Raw genomic sequence first — 24,352 nt, forward strand, 5'->3', positions numbered from 1 at the left:
TGTATAGTCGGATGTGCAGAGTCAGAAACGTTGGTTGTTGAAGACTGTGTGTCCGTTAACGGGGTCTGGGTCGAGGGTAAGTCAGAGGTCACAGTCAAGTCTTATCGTAATGGACAAGTTTGGAACAATAAGCGGGAAAAAAGTGTGGTTATGTGAAGCGTCGTTTTCGCTAACACACTAAATGTCATCGAACCCATCGTGGAAAGGTTGGAATAATATGGATTATTCTATTGTGAAAAGTTAAAATGAGCAGCATCATTAGGTAAAGCGTCATTTTTACCAACATGAAGTGGCGAAAACTAATAGTTTTCCAGGAAATGTGCGAGAATTGAATTAGAATTCTCCAGGGTTGCTCAAAGGAGGTTGGCGGAAATCAATGGATTTCTCCACAAGTAGTGCGAGAATTGGTTCAGAATTCTCCATGTTTGTGCAAAGAAGGTTGGCGGAAATCATTTGATTTCTCCAGGACAAGAGCGAGAATTGTAAGAGAATTCTCCATGGTTTGAAAACGGAGGTTGGCGGAAGTCAATGGATTTCTCCAGAAAAATGCGTGAATTGTAAGAGAATTCTCCATGAAAAAAAGGAGGTTGGCAGAAATGAATGCATTTCTCCAGCATAGGTGCGAGAATTGTAAAAGAATTCTCCATGTTTATTACAGGCGCAAGGAGCTAAAAAAAAAAGGCTATTCCCAGTGTTAGAAATTGATAGTAAATTTCTCCATGCTACGGTAATTTCGGGAATGTTCGGGAAGTTTTCTCAGGAAATACAGAGACGATGGATAGAATCTTAGGAATATGTGGGTTATAGAATGATTAGAGTTGATAGCACTCGAGAAGAGGAAAGATATTTGTGGTTGCAGATTGATTTAACAGTTGATGTTAAGACTGATCTGGACACCAGTAACTAAGTTTCTGGTTGATGAACACAAGATTTATTTAGTTTTGTGTTTTTATTTGTTTTTGTTCTTTTAGATGCAAGAAATGCGACCAGTACCAATGTTCCTGTGCGATAAAATCGAAACTGCTAAACTTGCAACAGAATGGAAAATTTGGAAGGAAGCGTTGGAATGCTACTTTGCAGCGTACAACGTAACGGACCAAACGGAGAAAAAAGCAAAACTACTACATCTCGGAGGACCGGCACTACAGAGAGTGTTTAAAAATTTAAAAGATCATGATCATGTGTCTTTGGTAATGTTGAAACCGCGCTGGTATGACCAGGCAGTTGAAAAACTGGATGAGTTTTTCGGACCGCAGTATCAAGCTACAATGGAGAGACGCAACCTGCGAATGATGAAACAAAAACCAGGTGAACGTTTTGCGGAATATTTGATTCGTTTAAAACAACAGGCATCTCAGTGTGGATTTGACAAGTACAGTAAGAAGTAGCCTCAACACTGCGGGACATATACTTAACAGATGCAGTAGTTGAAAGATGTTCTTCCAATGAAGTCCGACGGAAAATTTTGCAGAAAAATTTGAAGTTTTCGGAAATCGAAGACATGGGAGTTGCGCAAGAGAGCATAGATAATCAAATAGCTGAAATGGCAGCTGGACCATCATCTGAAAAAGTGTTTAAAATCGAGCACGGCGGAAGAAAAGGAAATCCCAGAGCGGAATACAAGGGATCCAGACAAGTTGAAAACAGGCGTAATGAAAAGGCTTGTTTCAATTGCGTACGTGTAGGACACTTTGCGGCATCTTTCAATTGCCCTGCTCGCGGGAAGGAATGTAGAAATTGTAAGAAACTTGGTCATTTTGAACAAATGTGCCGAAAGTTTATGGAGAAGGGTCCGACTAAATGTCAAATAAGAGCAATTGACGAATCATCAGAGGCAAAACAACCGAAAACTGAGGAGGAAACACATAGTTCGAAAGTGTATTATGCATTCTATTCAGGGAATGAGTCAAACGTAATATCTTGTATGCTTGGAGGAGTTTCTCTTGAAATGATGGTGTTGTGTTCGGATGTCCGTTCACTTATTTGAATAAACCACTGAACTAAGCACAACTAAAAAGTTACAAACGAAACATGCAAACTTTATTCCTAACACATTAAATATTTGTTGAAACGTAAAAACCTCGGCGCAGCCGCGTGACGGTTACCGCACTCGTTGATCACCCGAGAACCGAATGCCCCGGGTGAACGGCCGTCGTGCCCTTTCGCTCCGTCACACGGTCGCCCTCGACGGACAGCTCGGGTGACGTTCAGGGCTGTCGCACTCTGCGAACAACCCAGAGCCACAATGTTGCGCGACGCTGTCCGTCTCCACAACATCTCCCCGCTTTAGGATAGAAAGTACGGGCGGAGCCTTCGCGGAACTCTTCTTATACGAGAAGAGCGGCGAGGCAGAGGTACCTTCTTAGATTCCGACGAACGAGAAGCATGCGGGACCGGTTCCATTGGTTGTGCTGGTAAAACGGGATTCAAAGGTACTGTTGATGACGATTGCGGCCTACTGTTAGCCGAGATGGGCTGCGACACGGACGCTGACGATGACGATGACGATGACGATGACGATGACGATGACGATGACGATGACGATGACGATGACGATGACGATGACGATGACGATGACGATGACGATGACGATGACGATGACGATGAGTTCCATGCCTCTAGCAACACTTCAAGTGGTAACGCGGATGCAGTTTCGGTATCAAGCTGCTCGATGCTGTTGCCGCGGCGCTTCAACTGGTTCACATGACTGATAATCATCCGTTGACCTGTGTTTAGTTTGTACATAACGTTGCCGCGCTTCTGAACTACCACTGCGGGAACCCATTTCCAACCATTGCGATGATAAAGCTTCGCGTAAACCAGATCGTCCCTCGCAAAAACTCTGCTGGTATTCATAGACGATTCATACTGCATTTTGGAAGGTGGACGAAGAAGCTCAAAACATGTTCTAATGGATCTGCCAAACATTACATCCGCTGGAGACTGATGTTGCGGGTTTTGGAAGTTAGGAGTCGTCCGGTATGTTTGTAAAAATATATCTAGAGATTCTTGCAGAGACGTTCTATTATTTCTTATCTTGGCCAGAGCTCGCTTGAACGTATCGACAAATCTTTCCGCCTGTCCGTTCGACTGCGGATGGTACGGGGCAGAAGTAAGATGATGAACACCACTACGCAGGCAAAATTCCTCAAATTCACTGCTACAAAATTGTGTTCCGTTGTCACTTACAAGTGTGACCGGCATGCCAAAACGCGCAAATAAACTCCTGAGTATTTCGATGGTAGCAGTCGAGGTTGTGCTTTGTGTCTTGATAATCTCAGGCCACTTAGAAAATGCATCCACCACTACTAAAAAGTATTCGCCATCAAGAGGCCCTGCGTAGTCTACATGGATACGTTCCCAAGGTGTTTTAGTATTTGGCCAATGTACAGGATTTGTGTGATTAGGTGATTTGGCCGCAAGGGCGCAAGGATGGCAAGCATTTACACAATCAGTAATATCATCATTAATTGTTGGTCAGTATACATAACTGCGAGCGATCGCCTTCATTCGCTGTATACCCGGATGTCCTCGATGAAGCTGAAGGAGGCAGCGTTCTCTTAGTCTTTCGGGTATGACCACCCTCTCTCCGAATAAAATGCAGCCTTCGATTGTTGAGAGATTATCTTTCCTATGATAGTATTGCGATAATTCGCCGCTCATGGTAGCATTTCTTGGCCATTCATTTTGCACGTATTCGTAAAGCTTCCTTAACAGGGGATCTGATTTTGTCTCACAAACGACTACATCGAAGCTTATAGGAAAAGCCCCAAGGTTACTAGCAGCGATAGATTTCACCTCAGCTTCTAAGCTCACTGAAGCTATCAGAAAGTCTTCTTCCGGTTTTTCGTGCGCTCGTATTAATCGAGAAAGAATATCGGCATTGCCAAAAGATTCACTACGGACATATTCTATATCAAAGTCGTACGATAAAAGAGTAAGTGCAAATCGTTGTAGTCGGTTAGCCGTATATACTGGTATGCCCTTTTTCGAACCAAATATTCTCAACAGCGGACGATGGTCCGTCTGGAGTTTAAAACGTCTGCCATAAATCATTTTATTAAATTTGGTGACCGCAAATATGATTGCCAGACCCTCGCGATCGATTTGGCTATAGCCTTGTTCTGCTTTGGTGAGCGCTCTCGATGCGTGCTGAACTATACGAATGGAACCATCCGAATACTCGTGACTAAGAGTGGCACCCAGACCAACTGAGGATGCATCTGCAGATACTATTATATTCTGTTTTGGATCGTAATGTGTCAATAGCAAATTTGACGAGAGCAGCGTTTTGAAATTGTTAAATGATTGCCTGCATTCTTTGGTCCAACGGAATGGCGTATCAGCTTTTAAAAGGCTATCTAAGGGGTAGCGCAGTTCCCTCATGTTGGGCACGAATTTGCCATAATAATTTATAGCCCCTAAAAATGAACGAACTCCTGTCAAGTCTGTAGGCTCTGGTAGTCTCGTAATAGCCTCTATTTTTGCAGGATCGGGGCGCATGCCGTTTGTATCAATTATATATCCTAAATAGTGAATCTGTTTTGCCTTAAAAGCGCACTTTTCAGCCCGAATCGTAAAACCGTATTCTTCAATCCGCCTCAATACTTCTGATAGATTTGCATCGTGCTCTTGCTCTGACGAGCCCCCGATAACTATGTCGTCCATGTAACAGGATACCCCGCTGATTCCAGCTAACATAGTGTCTGCAAGCTGCTGGAAGACTGCTGGAGCTACCTTAATTCCCGGTGGCAATCTATTGTAGGTGTACAGTCCACGATGTGTGTTGACGGTGAGTAGTGGACGGTGGCGAGGGTCGACTTCAACCTGCAAAAATGCATCGGATAGGTCAATTTTGCTAAATAACTTACTGTGTGCTAATTTAGCAAATATGTCCTCCGGTAGGGGCAGTGGATATTCGTGAGGCCGAAGCGCTGAGTTCAATCCGGTAGAGTAGTCGCCACAGAGTCGCACATTCCCATTCGCTTTCCTGACGACAACCACTGGAGCTGCCCATTCCGAATAATCTACGGGAGAGATTATTCCTCTTTCCGCCAATCGATCCAGCTCCTTATCGACCATATCCTGCACCGCATATGCGACCGGTCTTTTCGGACAGAACACCGGATGAACACCTTCCTTCAGCTGAAGTTGGACACAAGTCTTGGTACATAGCCCCGTACCATTGAAGACGGCTGGGAATTTTCGCTCGAGCACTTTGGATACCGGTTCCGTAGAGATGCTGTTACAGAAAGCGTCCATCGGAATGGAGCCTAGATCAAAAAGCTCCACTAAATCTGCGCCAAGTAAAAGATGTTCCGCATCGATGACTCTGATGGTAGCTTGGCGAGTCGTATTTCCAATTCTAACATCTGTCTGAAACTCGCCATCTATTTGCAGGTTTGCTCCAGAAACCGATTTAGCTTTCACTGTAGAGTTGGCCAAAGGTGGTTTCCCTAATAGCTTCCACAGACTTTGGCTAATAATTGTGATATCGGATGCGGTGTCAAGTTGTAGTTCCACCGGCTGATCATTGATGACAACCGTGACGAATTTTCGCTTCTTCTGAACTTGGCAGACGTTCACTGTTACGACTCGAATGTTTGCATTGTTGTAGTGGACATATTTGCGACGTCGATTTGCGGTGCTGCAACATCCTTCACGATGGCCGATTTGATCACAGTCGCGACATTTATGATTGGTGAACGTACACTCACGCATCCAATGTAGCTCTCCGCACAGCCAACAAGGATTTTTAGGCTTGTCGTATTTTGCCTTCTCATTGTTCTCCCATCCCTGCTGTGTGCGCCTTCCATTGGTGCTCGACTGGAAGTGTGAATGAGACGTGCCCTCATACTGATTCCGCGGCTGGTACGGATAACGTCGTTGATGATTGCTTTTTACCGCTAGAACACGTTCACCGCAATCAGCAATCATCGCACTGTCCTTCTTAAGGTTAGCCACTCGCTGGCATTCGGCAGACAGCTGCTCGAGAGTGATATCACATTTTTCCTCGATGCGAGACAAAAGGCGAGTACGGCTTTCAGCGTCTTCGTCTTCCCTGAGGCCACACACGAACACCAGGCTTTTGAGTTGATCTTCCGTCATTTTCGACAACTCAAAATCTACACAAGCACGGTTTACGCGGCAGGCGAAGGTCAGCATATCCTCTGAGCGTGCTTTTGTAATGTTGAAACATTCATAACGTTTGCTGAGAAGCGACTCCATTTTGCCAAAAAGCTTTTTTAGTTTGTCCACGATGGCGTCGAAGGTGAAATCGCGTGGCAAGCTAGGCAAAAGAAAATTAGTTAGTCTCTCGTGTTCCGTGGGACCCAACTTACGAATCAGAAGGCGAACTCTGGCAGCATCTTCGAGCCTTGAAGCATCTTTGGTCAGCAACTCTTCATAGCGGGCGAACCAGGCCTCGAATGTTATTCCCGAATCGGGTTCGAAACGGAATTCCACGATTTGGTTCGCAATGGTGTCCAAAATTTGTTCGGGGTTGCTGGGGGTTGGCTGCGGAGGCGGATCAATCTGCTGCGGCTGGAACGAAACTTGCTGCTGACTCATCAGCTGCTCCATTAATTTCTGCTGTTGTGCCATTTGTTGCTTAAGAAGCTGCAACACTTGGACTACCGTGTTTGCTTCATTACTGGATGGCATTGCCCCCGGGAATAAAAATGATGGCGCAGGGGCAACATTCTGCGATGGCGGTCCAGTTCCATTTTGTCCAGGAGGCGGATGATGCTGCTGCGAGGTGCTGGCGCCGAAATCGGTTGGCCAATGTTGGGATGCTCGACGCTGCTCATCCGCAGCGGAGTTTTCGGGGCTGTTCATCCTTCGCCGTTTGCGCTTAATTTTCACTTCAATTCACCAAGGCGTCCGAATTTCACTGCACTGCACTGTAGTTCTATGTGTCTATGTGTATGTATATATATATATATATATATATATATATATATATATATATATATATATATATATATCTCTATACTACTTTTTTTTTCTCGTCGCCACTGTTGTGTTCGGATGTCCGTTCACTTATTTGAATAAACCACTGAACTAAGCACAACTAAAAAGTTACAAACGAAACATGCAAACTTTATTCCTAACACATTAAATATTTGTTGAAACGTAAAAACCTCGGCGCAGCCGCGTGACGGTTACCGCACTCGTTGATCACCCGAGAACCGAATGCCCCGGGTGAACGGCCGTCGTGCCCTAGCCGCGATGGCGCGGCCCTTTCGCTCCGTCACACGGTCGCCCTCGACGGACAGCTCGGGTGACGTCCAGGGCTGTCGCACTCTGCGAACAACCTAGAGCCACAATGTTGCGCGACGCTGTCCGTCTCCACAACAGATGGTCGATTCAGGCGCTGATGCCAATTTAATTCCTAGTGAAATGTGGGAGAAAATAAAAAATCGGAACATAGCGGTAGTTTCATCAACGAAAGGAAGTTCGAAGATCTTGAGGGCATACGGAAGCAAAAAACCATTCACAATATTAGGCACTTTTGTTGCGGAGGTTGCTGTAGGGGGCCAACGCATTCAAGCGGAGTTTTTTGTGGTAGAAAAAGGACAACGTTGCTTACTGGGTGACAAGACGGCTAAGCAACTAGGTATTTTGAAAGTCGGGCTAGACATAAACAGAGTGCAAGTAGATCCGTTTCCAAAAATGAAGGGCATAACAGCAAAAATCAAGATGAATCCACAGATCATCCCGGTCTATCAGCCAATGCGACGAATTCCGATACCTTTGGAGGAGTCAGTAGATCGGAAGTTAGATGGATTGTTAAAAAGGGATATAATCGAGATAAAGACAGGCCCGACGACATGGGTTTCGCCATTGGTCGTAGTGGGAAAGTCAAACGGAGAGCCTCGTTTGTGTCTTGACCTCAGAAGAGTCAATGAAGCGGTATTAAGGGAACATCATCCAATGCCTTCGGTGGACGATTTTTTGGCGAAATTAGGACGCGGACAGCTGTGGAGTAAACTTGATATTAAGGAAGCATTTCTTCAGATCGAATTAGACGAGGATTCGCGAGACAACTTTCATAACCCGACGAGGGTTGTACCGTTTCAAGCGGCTGCCGTTCGGTTTGGGGACTGCTCCAGAGTTATTTCAAAAGGCGATGGATGAGACTCTATCTGGTTGCGAAGGAACAATTTGGTATCTCGATGACGTGCTAATTGAAGGTCAAAATTTGCAGGAGCATGATGAACGGTTGAATAAGGTAATGGAATGTTTGAATTGAATTGAATGTAACAAATTTATTGAATAAATGGGTCTTTTCTATCATATGCAGGTTCTAAGTCGATTAAAAAAACCGTGGAATATAATTGAACTGGGAGAAATGCCAATTGCGAGTATCGGAGATAGAATTTTTAGGACACAGTCTTAATCAAGAGGGAATTATGCCATCAAGAAACAAAATTGAAACTATTCTATCGTTCCGTGAACCGCGATGTGAAACAGAAGTTCGTAGTTTTCTTGGGTTGGCAAATTACATGAATAAGTTCGTACCGATGCTAGCCACCCTCGATGAACCTTTACGGCGATTGCTACATAAGGACACCAGATTTGGATGGACAGAAGAACACGCAAAAGCATTCAATGCCATAAAGAAAGCAATGGGGAATATTGATTACTTGGGATTTTATAAAGTCGAGGACCGAACTGCCATAATGACCGACGCTAGTCCGCATGGATTGGGCGCTATCCTTATTCAGTTCGATAATAGTGACAAACATCGTGTTATCAGCTTCGCTTCCAAAGCAATAACGGACACAGAACATCGTTACTGCCAGACTGAAAAGGAAGCACTAGGTGTTGTTTGGGGCGTTGAACGTTTCCAATATTATTTACTAGGAAAATAATTTGACATATTCACGGATTGTAAGGCATTAAACTATCTCTTCTCGAAAAGATCAAAACCGTGTGCGCGCATAGAAAGATGGGTATTGCGTTTACAAGCATTCGACTATAGGATCGTGTTTATGTCAGGGAAAGATAATGTAGCTGATGCATTATCTCGGCTTCCAGTATAAAATGCGATACCATTCGATCCATCAGAAGAAATATTCGTAAGAGAAGTGGCTACTCATGCGGCAAATTCTTCAGCGTTGAACTGGCGTGATATAGAAACAGAAAGTAGACAAGACGTAGAAATTCAAGAAGTATTAACGTTATTGAACACGGGAAAAACACAAGAGCTACCTATCGAGTACCGTGTGGTTGCCAATGAATTATGTGAACTAGGAGGAGTTCTTCTTAGAGGAGATCGGATTGTCGTACCATTAGCTTTAAGGGATAATGTGCTGAAAACGGGCCATGAGGGACACCCAGGCATCACTATGATGAAAAATCATCTAAGATCTCATGTTTGGTGGCCAAAGATGGATGGACAGGTGGAACAATTTGTTAAGAATTGCCGAGGCTGTACACTTGTAGGGGCACCAGCACCTCCAGAACCCTTACAACGAAGTAAATTACCTGTTTCTCCTTGGCACACAATTGCCTTAGATTTTCTCGGTCCTCTCCCAGAAGGACAACATCTCCTAGTAGTAATCGATTGCTACAGCCGATTCATGGAAGTGTGTGAAATGGAAACCACAACTACCAGCGATGTTATAAAAGAACTTTCAACAATGTTTAGTCGATACGGCATTCCAATTGCACTGAAAGCTGACAACGCGCCACAACTTAGCAAAGAATGTACGGAATGGAAGGAGTTTTGTGAGGCGAATGGTATTAAACTCATGAATACCATTCCCTATTGGCCTCAATCGAACGGAGAGGTCGAACGTCAAAATCGATCAATTCTAAAACCATTGCGTATATCCCAAGAACTTGGAAGAGACTGGCGTCGGGAACTATATCAGTACCTACTAACATACCATTCAACCAAGCATCCGACTACGGGAAAATCTCTGGGAGAAATTATGTTTGGTCGACGGATCAAGGGCAAATTACCGTTATTGTCATCTTTTCAGGAGGACCCGGAAGTAAGAGATAGAGACACGTTGATAAAAGAGAAAGGGAAACAATATGCTGATAAGCGACGGGGTGCGCAAGAAAGCTCGATCGAAGAAGGGGATGAAGTTTTGGCTAAGAGAATACGGAAAACGAACAAACTAGATACGGAGTTCATTAACGAAGAATTTATCGTCCGTCATAAGATAGGTACAGACACAATTATTAAATCAAAGGAAACAGGGAAAGAATACAGGAGAAGCTCCGCACATCTCAAAAAGATAAATGAAGCTTCTTCAAGCGGATTATTGTGGACAGATTCATCTGCAGATAACATCCTTGGTCCGAGTAGCAATTCGCCTAAGACGCTATCAGAGCCTGGTTCATCCAAACGGGTGGTCCAACCTCCAGTAAGACATCGTGACTACATATCATATTAGCTTTTTTCACTATGATACATTTACCGTTATAAATGTTACACCTAAAGGACAAATAAAGGGCAATATAGAATTTCCACATTATGATTATACACAAATAAATATTTATAAAAAGGGGGGGATTGTAGCATATTACTTTATATATACACCTTTGTCGTTACATTGACCTTATGGAATTGTTAATTGGGTTGTCGAACCCCGAGACACACACACAGACGAGACGCACGAAGACACGACTGACAAGATGATTCATGTACGACGACCGACAGCAGCGGACACGCTACTACAGTCGTCACACACACGCACACACACAGCACGGGGAAATTGACCGTCCACTCTACCATGCCGCTATTGAAATGGCAATTTCAATAACACTCGTCTACAACACGTTTTGGCGCAATTAACATGATCACTCCTTTCATCGACAGTGAGATCGTTTTATCAGCCCTAATGCAACTAAAGCCTTCCTTCGCTCCTGGACCCGACGGAATTCCTTCTACCGTGCTGAAACGCTGTCAAACGACAGTAGCACCTATCCTTGCAAAAATGTTCAATGCATCGCTAGCCAATGGCTACTTTCCCAAAACATTGAGGAAATCTTGGATGGTTCCTATTTACCCAAAGGGCGACAAGACAGATGCCATCAACTACCGGGGTATTACATCTTTGTGTGCCATTGCCAAGGTGTTCGAACTAGTGATATACAAAAATCTGCTACATGCATGCCGCAGCTACCTAAGCCCGTATCAACATGGATTCGTGCCAAAAAGGTCGACTACCACGAACCTGGTTGAATTTGTAACCTATTGCACTAGTCAAATTGATGCCGGAGCTCAAGTCGATGCAATTTATACAGATCTGAAAGCAGCATTCGACTCTCTTCCGCACGCAATTCTTCTCGCTAAACTCGATAAGCTAGGAGTTCCCAGCTCGCTCGTACAGTGGCTTAAGTCTTACCTAATTAATCGCACATACATCGTGAAAATTGATAATGTTGGGAAAACTGAGCGCAGCACCGCTACTCAACCCTGTCGCCACGTCACAAGGGCTTGACGTACGCGTTCGGCTAAGCTCGGCGCTGCTCGGCTAAGTTCGAGAATGAAGGGCTCGGGATCGGCCTCTTCATCTTTTATCCGCCGACCCGGACGGACGTAGCGCGTGCTCGTCCCGTTTTACCTTGTACAGTGCGTGTCTTGTAAACGCGTCTATTTTATGTAATATTTAATTTGTAAAATAAATAAGTAATAAGTTGCAAACCTGTTGTGTACAGAAACGGTGCAGTGTAACCGCGACTCGATGCTGTCGTGCAACTGACAGCATCCGACGTCCGAATGGCCGTTAAGGGCTTCGGGAGCGATCGGGCTACCGAGGGTCGGCACTCGATCATATGCCGCGACCCGACACGCACAACAGTCTTGTAGCATATATGTTATTTATATTAGAATATAAGTGGTTGATACAGAAGAGCCGCGTGTGTCTTTAATATCCTCAATTGTGCACCTGTCCGAAACACAAAAGTGGCGACGAGTTTCTAATTGTTTGTTGTTTCGTTTCATTTATTCGTGTGAAAATTCCGCGACCCAAGCGGCGAAGGATGTCCTCTGAGGAGACTGGTGCCATGGACGAAGAGATGCGCCGTTCATCGCTAGGGCTAACTAGCGCGAGCGGAGGGCTAATTCCGCAGAATGGTGCGATGCTGCAACCCAACGTGCATCTTTTGGGCGACCAGCGCATTCTCGGTGGTATGCAGCGAAGTGAAGATGCCGCGCCGTTGCAGATACGTGCGCAACCGCCATTGCAATCCGGGTCATTGCCACTGTTCCACGGTGGTCAGGCGCCATTGCTGTCAGCTCCAACAGCGCCATCGCAGTCGGCTCCCGCACAACAGCACCAAAGTACAGGTCCGTATTTGAGTGGAAGTGATAATACGATGATGCAAACGCTACAGCAGCTACAAAAGCAGATGGCTCAGCAGCAGCAGCTTATTAGTGAATTATTATGCCAGCGTTTAAATAACTTAGGTGCGTCTACGGCCGCGGTACACCCCGAGCAGATCATTGACACGCTAGCGAGAAATATAACGGAATTTCGTTATGATGAGGAAGGAGGTGTAACGTTCGGTGGGTGGTTTGCGAGATATGAGGAGCTGTTTAGGAAGGATGCGGAGCGTATAGATGAAGCCGCGAAAGCGGGAGATTTTTCATTTGCGGAAACGGTCCAGAGGTTGACCGAGTTGTTTGACACGCGAGAGTCGTTGCTTAGCAAAAGGTTCAAGTGCTTGCAAATAGCGAAAAATAAGAATGAAGACCATATGTCATATGCGTGTAGGTTGAACAAGGCGTGCGTCGGATTTGAGCTTGGAAAGCTTACAGAGGAACAATTTAAGTGTTTATTGTTTGTGTGCGGGTTGAAGTCAGAGCACGATGTTGACTTCCGTACGAGGCTGCTTGCGCGAATAGAAGATAAAGCAGATATTACGCTGCAGCAGTTATCGGCGGAGTGCGGCAGGATAGTTAACTTAAAGAAGGATAGTGCCATGATCGAGTCCCCAGCACATGAGAATGTGTTGGCTGTAAAGTCGGAAAGACACTTACAAGTCAAAAGATCGCAGCTAGATCAGCGTACGACGCAGAGTAAGCCCTGCTGGGCATGTGGGGATAACCACTGGCAACGTGATTGCCCATATCGTACTAAAGAATGTTTTAAGTGTAGGCGGATAGGCCACAAAGCGAGTCATTGCAACAAAAATCGAAGGAAATTTAGGAAGCCTGAGTATGGCCTCGGATATGAGGAACAGGAAGGGAATATTGCACAAGTGGTAACTGTGAGTGTGCAGAGCGTAGCATCTAGGAGAAAATACGTGGAGGTTAGTCTCAACAACAAGCCAGTTCACCTGCAACTCGACTCAGGATCGGATATTTCTATAATAGGCATGCGTACATGGAAACAAATAGGGAGCCCCCGGCTCAAACCCCTTTCCGTCGCAGCGAGAACTGCTTCAGGAGCTGGTCTTATGCTCGAGGGTGAATTTCTATGTAAGGCCACACTAGGCAATGTTACGGCTGAAGTAACCATAAGAGTGGCAAAACATGATCTTATGCTATTCGGTACGGATCTGTTTGAGTTGTTGGGTCTATGGTCAACACCCATTGCAAGTTATTGCTATAGAGAGGGCAGAAATTTAAAGCAGCATGATAGGCTTGATCAAAAACAGACGGAATGTCTAGTAGCTAGTATAAAGGCTGGTGATGGTATAGATTATGCAGCAGGCACGGGAAATGCAATTCCATTCCCTTACAATGAGGTGGTTAAGCCCATGCAACGTGATACAATGCTGCGCAGATTATATAGCTATGGCAATTATGAAGGTCGAATAGATAGCGCCAATTACCTTCGTAAACAGCCCTCGCCGATAATTTGTCACGAAGCGTACCAAAGAAAAGGGAGACACATGAGGTCGCAAGAACCTTAGCGTGGGCGTAAATAATGATTTATAAACGGGCATATGAGTTACAGGATCCCTGGCGAGAGGGTACATGTCTCAAGGAAGTGCTAGAAATTAAGTGATACAAGAATGGAAAATAATGGTATTAATTTACGGTAGGATATTTTAATGGCTAAGGGTAAAGTTTCTGGAACAAAATAGCCGTCACAATTTTTAGCATTTTAGCACACCCAGTTTTAGCCATCGTGGCACAACATTCCCCTAGCATAGTCTGCGTATGTGTACAAATGAATGGTCCACCTCGCCGCTCTTCTCGTGATAGAAGGGCGCCGCGCAGGTTGCAGCTGTACCAGCTGAATTAAGAGAGGGAGATGTTGTGTACAGAAACGGTGCAGTGTAACCGCGACTCGATGCTGTCGTGCAACTGACAGCATCCGACGTCCGAATGGCCGTTAAGGGCTTCGGGAGCGATCGGGCTACCGAGGGTCGGCACTCGATCATATGCCGCGACCCGACACGCACAACAGTCTTGTAGCATATATGTTATTTATATTAGAATATAAGTGGTTGATACAGAAGAGCCGCGTGTGTCTTTAATATCCTCAATTGTGCACCTGTCCGAAACACAAAAAAACCATAAAAGATAAGCACATGTCCAAAGAAATAGTCAGCAGCTCGGGTGTGCCACAAGGAAGCAATATTGGCCCGCTTCTCTTCATATTAGCCGGCATCGCGAATAAATGAACACATTTTAACAGTCGTTTAAAGTTCATTTTGGTTTAACCGAGTTCATTTGTTGTTCATTCCTGTTAAAATAAACGATCGTCAAAACAGTTAACGTCTGCTCGATATCGCATATAGGCAAACACGGGGAAAAAATTCGAGCAGTATAATTAAACGACTGTTAATTTGTATCGCATACGCTCTTGATAGTCGTTTGTTTAACGACGGCATGGGACCAGTCGTTAAAATTAACAAATGAACTCAATGCGTACGCGATGCCAAATTCTAGCAATTTTTAACGACTCTGGTTAATTTTTAACGACTGTTAATTTTAAACCATTTCTTTCGCGATGCCAGCTATTGTTTGTTAAGAATGCATCATGGCAGCTGACAGCCACCGAGTGACGCAACCTGCGCTCTATCAGATTACCGCGTTTTTGAAGTGTAAAACCACAAGCCGAAGCGTTGTGTGAGTGTGTGTTCGCTAGGTGTTACGTCCGGTGTTGAGGTGATATAGGACGGAGGCCGATTGAAAACTCCGGACACAACGTTTAAACTTTTACAAACATATATAATAAAACTGCTTAAAGCTAACAAGCTAAAACACTGTCCGCGGCACGTCTATATTCCCTCGCTGCTGAACCCCGAAGAAGCACGATCGGCTTTCGCGCACGTTCGCCGCCTCCCGATCGCTGACACCGAAACGTCTGACAGTTGTCGCTCGGTCACGACAACCCAGAGTACCAATGTCGTGCAGCGCTGCTAGCGCCCGCAACACTAGGAGATCGAGAACAAGGCACACGCAGAAAGTTGATCGCAAATAAAATGTGGTAAAAAAACCACCGAACAGTGCTGCTGTTCTTCTGTTCGTGGTGCAAGCGCAATGGACTGGCTATCGAGTAATGCTTCTGTGTGTCTTTTAGCCGGTGGTACCTACTTCATGGATGGCACTGCAGTAAATCGTCACAATCATGCCAAAGACCTGGGCGTTCTTCTTGTTTTAAGTTTGAACTTTAAACATCATATCGATGACGTTGTAGCCAGAGGAAACCAACTACTGGTCGTGGTTATCCGGACTACTAAATAATTCCGCAACCCCCTGTGCATCAAAGCTGTCTACAATAGTATCGTTCGTTCGGTTCTGGAATATTCTGGAGCCCAATAACATAATTATACAGATAAATTTGACAATTACACGATTGCTAGATTACAACACTCCCTCTCAATCGCTGACTCCAATCTTGCTTCTGAGATATTCAAATAGGTTTGCATCCAAAGCTTTCGTTAATATATCCGCATGCTGTTCAGTAGTACTTATCGTTTCAAACTTAACATTACCAGCAGCAACATGGTCTTTAATGAAATGATGTTTAACATCCAAGTGCTTTATCCTTTTTGATTCAGCATTCTTCCGATATTGATTCAGCCAGACCAATACAACCACGGTTGTCTTCGAATATAATAACTGGATCCGATGGTGTTTTGCATTGCAAATCTTCCAAAATACCAGCCAACCAGATTCCTTCGGAAACAGCAGCACTTAGCGCTACATATTCAGACTCACTTGATGACAAGAACATTTCTTCTCTTTCACGTAAGGGTCAAGCAGGATATAAAAAGCCGCGATCGGCTGGAGCAAGGCAGAAGGTTCTAGCTCGGCTTACTGTGTGTATCGTCGCGGAATTGAAAGTGAAATAAAGGTTCACAGTTGCGGTACACTTTAGTCTACTTCCTGGATTTTTCTTATAGTGAAGTCCCTTAGTACGGTCTCGTAGTACAGTCGTCAACTCGTACGACTTAACAACATGCCCGTCATGGGTTCGATCCCCAAATAGACCGTGTGGCCATACGTAGGATTGACTATCCTGCTATGGGGGGAAATCAATTAGTCACTGAAAGCCAAAACTTCTTTTGCCCACAGTCAAATTCATCTGTGAGCCGCTGTTTCAGTCTCTCCATCGTTCGAATATTTCGTCCAACAACCAGAAGATCGTCGACATAAAGCACCAGATAAATTTCTTCACCTTTTGCAGTTGAAACGTACATACAGTGGTCCCGGTTTGATCTACGGAACCCAAACTTCAACAATGACAAGTTGAAGCGGTCATTCCAGCATCGTGGAGCTTGTTTTAGACCATAAAGCAATTTTTTAAGTTTGCACACGATGCCTGGTCTTGCCCTCACGCCTTGAGGCACTTCCATGTACAGGTCCTTTAACACTCTGTGTAGCCGTTTGACGTCCATTTAGTGTACGTGTAAGCCATGATGGACGGCACCGGCTAGTACTACTCTAACTGTCGACAGCCTAGCAACGGGTGCAAACGTGTCTTCAAAGTCAATCCCGGGCCGTTGTAGAAACCCTTTGACTACAAGTCGCGCCTTATACCGGACCTGTTGTCCGGTTTCATCCTCCTTCAGCCGGAACACCCACTTTGTTTTTAGTGGTTTCACACCGGCTGGACACATCGTCAGCTTCCACACATCGTTGACCTTCATGGAGTTTAGTTCGTCTTTTACCACTAGGTACCATCGGTCACGATCCTCACGAGCATTAATGTCGTTATACATTTCTGGAACGTCTGAAGAGAACGGAGAGCCAACAGCACAAGCACTAAATCCAGTAATATAGTCAAGGAACTTACTTCTTCATCATCATTACACGATTGGACTCCATCGCAGTCATGTTATTCAGTTGAAGAGTTTTCCCCATATTGTTCGTCAGGATCTTCTTCTACCGGATGTACATTAACGGCATCCTCGATCATTTCTTCCTCGATTACTTCTTCCCCCTATTGCTGGTAGGTTAGCGGTACAATTAATTTTCCGTTATTTTCTGTATCATTCGTCCATGGAAAATATGTTTCGTTAAACTTCACATCACGAGCAACAACGATTTGTGTGTAATCCTTGTCCCATAGCCGATAGCCGTTTGGTGCATATCCGACCATAAATAACTGTCGACTTTCTGCAAGAAGCTTCTTTCTTTGCTGATTCGGCACCCATGCAAATGCTTGACATCCAAAGACACGAGCCTTTTCTAGACTTGGCTCTCTTCCATACCATAGTTCAGCCGGCGTAACGTTCTTTGATATCGCAGACGTTGGACTTCGATTTAAGATGAACACAGCTGCCAGTACAGCTTCACTCCATAATGACTTGGACGCATGCGATCCAATCAACACGTACCTTTTCGATAAGAGTTCGGTTGAACCGTTCCGCGAACCCGTTCTGTTGCGGTGAGTAGGCTACTGTTGGCTCCACCTGGATTCCCATCGCCTGGTAGTACTTCTGTTGATTATTCGAAAAATACTCACGTCCCTGGTCTACAGTGAGTTTTGAAATTTTCGTACCAAACATCGCAGTCGCCATTGCTGAAAGCTTTTTGAATTTTTCAAAGACCTCCGATTTCTTTCGAAACAAATACACCACAGCAAAATGGGACTGATCGTCTATGAACGAGACGAAGTAGCGATGACCTTCCCACGATGGCGTCTCGATCGGTCCACATACGTCAGAGTAGATACGCTCCAACGGTCGGGTTGCCCTGTCTCTGGCACCATTGAACGGCTCCCGACAGTGTCTACCCAAGACACACACGCCACAGAACTTGAGCTTTTCCGGTTTGAAGCGCACGCCCAGAGCAAGGTCTTCAAGTATCATAGTAGCCATGGCACCTTCACTGATGTGACCAAGACGACGGTGCTAAAGATTCAGCGCTCATCAGAACGCCATGGTTGCTCATTCCGTTAATAACGCCGGTTTCTTTGGCCACGAGAGATTCCCCATTCTTCGCTACATCGATAAAAACTGGCTGTTTCAAGTTTTCCACGGTTGTAAAAAACTTTTTCGAATTTACCATGTAGTCATTAGCTCCTGAATCCAGCAGGAATTGAAGCTGATCACCGGTTTTTACCCTACGTTCCATTCCATCCGCCATGAACACAACTTGTCTTGATTCACTGGCATCGTTGGCTTTCGTTTTAATTCAGCAGTCCTTTTTCATATGCCCTTTCTTCCCACAGTTGTTTTTTTCCGTAGAAATTTTTAAAACCGTTCCTATTTCGATTTTTTCCAGCGAATGCAGTAGGCTTCTCCTCAGAATTTTCGATTCTATGCAAGCGCTCGTCCCCTAGCAACCGGGTTTTCATTAACTCATACGTTAATTTTGATACAGGAAGATTTTCTAATGCCGTCATCAGGGGATCGTAGGACTCCGGAAGCGTTAAACTCAAAGCCGAATAGATGTCACTTTCTTCAAGTTTTGATCCAGCCACTCGAAGCTGCCGAACCAGATCCTCAAATTGTTGAAGGTGGGCGCGCAACGATGTCCCTTCCTTCAACTTTAGATGAGCGATCTGGTTCCTTAAGACCATTTGCCTTCCCGAGGAATTCTTGGCGAATGTATATTCTAGTGCTTCCCACATTTCCTTCGAAGTTGATTTTTCTCGAATACATCCCGAGTATTCGTCAGAAATGAAGCTCACCAGTAGAGAAATTGTCTTCGCGTCCATTTCCTCGAATTTGGCCATTTCACTGGCCACTGATGGAACGTCCTTTACCACTGCATCCCATACCTTCGACGCTTTCAAAAACACTTCGACCCGAAACTTCCGGGTGTCGTAGCCTGTTCCGGAAAACTGCGATATTCCGTGAACCGCTACTTCTTTTTGCTTGTCGCCCATAACCTAAAGACGTCTGTTCTTACTGAAGGTTTTATTACAACTAACTAATCCGTTAAGCGTTCATAGACTACTGTGATCTACATATAAGTTTGACAATTACACGATTGCTAGATTACAACAAAAGACACGAGAGAAAATGGTAGTGGAATAAAGTATGCAAGAAAACGTAATTATTATTTACGCCTTACGCCTACTTCCCTGGCAGGATCGCAATAATCTTCCTCCATATGATGCGCGGTGCCGTCTTCTAGGCCTTGAACCTTTTTCGGTTAGAAGACGCAATGCACAGTCCTCTTTCATCGCTGGATTGCTAAATGGCTCTATCGACTCATCGCCATTGTTGCATCGAGTCGATATCTATGCACCATCCCGCACACTTAGGTCTACAGAAACTCTATTGCTCGCTCAACCCCGTTCCAGCGCTGGTGGGTCTGACCCTATGTTCCGCATGTCGGCTGTCTTCAACACTGTGTAGCGACCAGAGTTCCATCTGGTGCATACATCTAGAACCACGACCAAAAAATGTTCGACGGGCGAACTAGAGCGAGACAACCAGTGATAGCACGCTTCACCGCCTCGGTTATCCGGTGGCTTGCTACACACATACTCTTATCCGGCAACTGTCGTTGATTGTTGATTGAAAATTTGAGTGATTCATACAGAGGGGTTTGAAGAAGCTTGAGGAAGCAAAGAGAAACACGTGGCGATGAGAGTTCGCATTCAGTTTAACACGCGCGCTTCACTAACACCAATACAAATAACGTGCTATGACGAGCCGTCTGTGAATGTGTGTGTCTTCTTTCAGCGAGCTGAACAACTTGGAGCTGCTCGTCACATCGTGTTGTCTCGCTTACACTACACCATCGAACCATTGCTCCGTATGTCCCCCCTCCTGCATGTACAAAACCACCAGTGCAGCGTGACGCTTTGTCGGAGACGGTTGTGCGCGTTTTGTTGTAAGTTCCGCGCGCAGTATTTGTGCGCTGGTGCGCATTTCGTTCAAAGTCTCGTGCATTGGTGTGTTTTGGTCAAATGTGACCGTATCAACAAACGATGCGCAATCTCAGATTGCGCATATATTTATCTGCCAAACGGATCGGTTTGATATATTTATCTGTCAAAAAAAATTATATACCTCGGGCATATAATCATAAAAATTTATGCGCAATCTGAAATTGTGTGGAAATGACGTTTATAGCTCAAGGTTGGCTACGCGAATTGACATATATTTTGATAAAACGAATATGTATGTATACGAACGTGTATTAATACGGTGAAGTGAACAAACAATGTAGCCGGTCTCATTGTACAGTCGTCAACTCGTGCGACTTAACAACATGCCCGTCATGGGTTCAAGCCCCAACTAGACCGTGCCGCCATACGTGGGACTGACTATCCTGCTATGGGGGGGTAATCCAAAAGTCACTGAAAGCCAACCCCACAAGTGGTACAGGCAGGCCTTGACCGACAACGGTTGTTGAGCCAAAAGAAGAAGAAGAAGAAGAACAAACAATGTGCACAGACGCATATGCAGTGCGTGGATCGACAAGTAAGAGTTTGCTGAACAGAGGCAACGCAGATTGTTGACAGGTGTCCCGCAGCCTGGCTCGACCCGGTACTTTGCAGTATGACGCCATTCGTGAGTATGATAGATTCTGAATGTGTTGTGAAAGTGCACTTTATGTGTCAATAAAGTGTTTAATGAAATAAAAAATAACAGTGTTTGTGTTTGTTGTTAGAATAAGTGCGTATTTGCGATCGTGGCTATGCATGAAAGAAAACGAGAAACGAAAGAAACAACTATCTTTATTATTTATTATTTATTTATTATTTATTATTTATTTATTTATTTATTTAATCTTCAACGGGCTGTATGGCCTAATTAAGATGTAACAGTTCAATTAAAAAAAATACATAGCAAAAACAAGATTTGCATCGCAATTCACTGCGGCCACGGCAAAAGCCGGAGACGTTCCTTGAAGCACTGAGTTGAGATGTCGAAGTCGAAGCAATCCGAGACAGTGTTGAAGACAGCCGACATGCGGAACATAGGGTCAGACCGACCAGCACTGGAACGGGGTTGAGCGAGCAATAGAGTTTCTCTAGACCTAAGTGTTCGGGATGGTGCATAGATATCGACTCGATGCAACAAAGGCGATGAGTCGATAGAGCCATTTAGCAATCCAGCGATGAAAGAGCACTGTGCATTGCGTCTTCTAACCGAAAGAGGTTCAAGGCCTAGAAGACGGCACCGCACAGCATACGGAGGAAGATTATTGCGATCCTGTCAGGGAAGTAGGCGTAGGGCATATCTCGTGAGCTTACGTTGAATCGCCTCAAGTCGAGCAATTGAAGAAGCGGTAGTTGGGCTCCAGACTACGCACGAATATTCCAGAACCGAACGAACGATACAGTTTTACAAAGCTTTGATGCACATGGGGTTGCGGAATTCATTAGTTGTCCGGATAACCACGCCAAGTAATTGATTTCCTTTGGCTACAACGTCATCGATATGCTCTTTAAAGTTCAAACTAGAGTCAAGCAGAACGCCCAGGTCTTTGGCATGATTCTGTCGATTAACTGCAGTGCCGTCCATGAAGTAGGTCCCAGTCACTGGGCTCCTGCATCGACTAAAAGACACACAGTAGCATTTCTCGATGCAGATAGTCAGTCCATTACGCTTGCACCACGAACAGAAAATTTCGATGCAGTCTTGCAGGAATGTACAATCACCTGTGTTGTGAATAGGCGCAAAAAATTTTGCGTCGTCGGCAAACAGACTGATACTGTCGGGAGGTAAACCGAGGGTAACATCGTTGATGAACAATATGAAGAGAAGCGGGCCAATATTGCTTCCTTGTGGCACACCCGAGCTGCTGGCTATTTCTTTGGACATGTGCTTATCAATTTTCACGATGTATGTGCGATTAATTAGGTAAGACTTAAGCCACTGTACGAGCGAGCTGGGAACTCCTAGCTTATCGAGTTTAGCGAGAAGAATTGCGTGCGGAAGAGAGTCGAATGCTGCTTTCAGATCTGTATAAATTGCATCGACTTGAGCTCCGGCATCAATTTGACTAGTGCAATAGGTTACAAATTCAACCAGGTTCGTGGTAGTCGACCTTTTTGGCACGAATCCATGTTGATACGGGCTTAGGTAGCTGCGGCATGCATGTAGCAGATTTTTGTATATCACTAGTTCGAACACCTTGGCAATGGCACACAAAGATGTAATACCCCGGTAGTTGATGGCATCTGTCTTGTCGCCCTTTGGGTAAATAGGAACCATCCAAGATTTCCTCAATGTTTTGGGAAAGTAGCCATTGGCTAGCGATGCATTGAACATTTTTGCAAGGATAGGTGCTACTGTCGTTTGACAGCGTTTCAGCACGGTAGAAGGAATTCCATCGGGTCCAGGAGCGAAGGAAGGCTTTAGTTGCATTAGGGCTGATAAAACGATCTCACTGTCGATGAAAGGAGTGATCATGTTAATTGCGCCAGCCGGAGTGTTGACGAGAGCAGCATCAATGGTATCGGTATCATTCATGGCCGGTGAAAAGCAATCTGCGAAGCGATCCGCGAAGAGATTGCACATTTCATTAGTGTTGGCACTTGTTGCTCCTTTGTACGTAATGGATTTCGGTGTATGCGTGGATTTTGTTTTGCTGTTGTAGAAGCGCCAAAACGAGTCAGGACACCTGCAGAGGTTACGTTGAATTTTACTCAAATATCTTTAGATGTGTTCTTAGCATGACTGGAAGGAACACAACACATTGAGAACTGCAGAGCGCACCGTGCGTTACGGGTGGAGAGGGGGAGGGCTCGCGGGAGGGTGTAACTCATTCCTCTAAGAGTAACTGCTAACGGAGGGCGGTATTCAAATCACTCAAAAAATACACTCATTTTGCCGGACGGGTAGGGCTGATCGTTCTTTTAATAAAGTATTGTGTATTGTTAATTACGTGTTCGATGTAATGTAAATTGTATACGCTCGGCCATCCGAACAAAACACTGTGCAACGCGCAGAAACCTAATTTGCATTAACACATTCATCCCGGCGCTGATTTTCATCCACATTCCTGAAGCTGATTGTGAAACCGGTCCCTGGCGTCTGCCATCCAACTGAACGTGTTAAGCATTAAGAATAACTTTATTACACTAGGCTTTTGCTTTCGTATGGTGTAGCTTACACAGACAAGCTAAGTCGCCAGCACATGGGTGTGAGTGTGAGTGGTATGCAAAACTGTCGCTGAATGTATGCTCTTCCGGAATGTTATGATCGATCGGCCAAAGAAAGGAAGGTGTTCACGACATAGGCGGATTAGGGAAATCGGGGCCCTAGGCGGAAAGACGAGTCCCCTGTAAATGGTAGCTGATGACCGGTAGGAGCGGGTACTGGGACACAGCTGTTGGGAGATTGAACAGTATACTTAAATTCCCGGCGGGGGGGGGGGGGTTGGCCATGGGACTAGTGATGAGTCAAGTAGCACTGTGCCACCACGCACACACAGCACAGTAGAATGAGCATAATTGCACATTTTATAAAATTGTGGTGCCACCCATCGCACAATTTATGTGCTCCGCACAGTTTCTGTGCTCCGCAAGACACCAACATACTAACAAGACACCACATTTGTTTGGAATTTGATCGGTTCGAGACGATGTTTGTCTTGTTTGTTCGAGATGTCTGACGGGAAATCCTCACGTTTGTGCGACTCTGATTTGCAGGTTATACCAACGGCACACGAAGCGTAATCTCAAAAAGTTCACGCTTGATTTGTATCAGAGAGCATAAACTTCCCTTCAAAAGATTATAGAAATGTATGGCTTAAATCCAGTTTACGTCAAAGTTTACGCCTCGTGTGACGTTCTTATGATGTCTGTTTCGATTGATGCGAAAACGCGGTGTAACTGTGCGCTCACAACAGCTGTGCGGAGCACAATAGCTGTGCGGAGCACAATAGCTGTGCGGAGCATAATAGCTGTGCGGAGCATAGTAACTGTGCGGAGCACAAAAAGTGTGCAAAGCACAGTAACTGTGCGATAACACAGTAACTGTGTGGTCGCACAGTAGCTGTGTGCGTGCACATAAA

At 45.0% G+C, this 24,352-nt stretch overlaps 1 protein-coding gene across 1 annotated transcript; it reads left to right on the forward strand.

The window, feature by feature from the left end:
- The first annotated feature begins 1,444 nt into the window (after positions 1–1,444).
- On the forward strand, positions 1,445–8,139 carry LOC121600928 (uncharacterized protein K02A2.6-like). The gene is made up of 2 exons (XM_041929698.1): positions 1,445–1,954; positions 7,363–8,139. The coding sequence occupies exons 1-2, from the start codon at positions 1,502–1,504 to the stop codon at positions 8,137–8,139; spliced, it is 1,230 nt and encodes a 409-aa protein (XP_041785632.1). The 5' UTR covers positions 1,445–1,501.
- The last annotated feature ends 16,213 nt before the right edge of the window (positions 8,140–24,352 follow it).

The sequence above is a fragment of the Anopheles merus genome, unplaced genomic scaffold (assembly GCF_017562075.2).
Source record: "Anopheles merus strain MAF unplaced genomic scaffold, AmerM5.1 LNR4000011, whole genome shotgun sequence".
Lineage (NCBI taxonomy): Eukaryota > Metazoa > Arthropoda > Insecta > Diptera > Culicidae > Anopheles > Anopheles merus.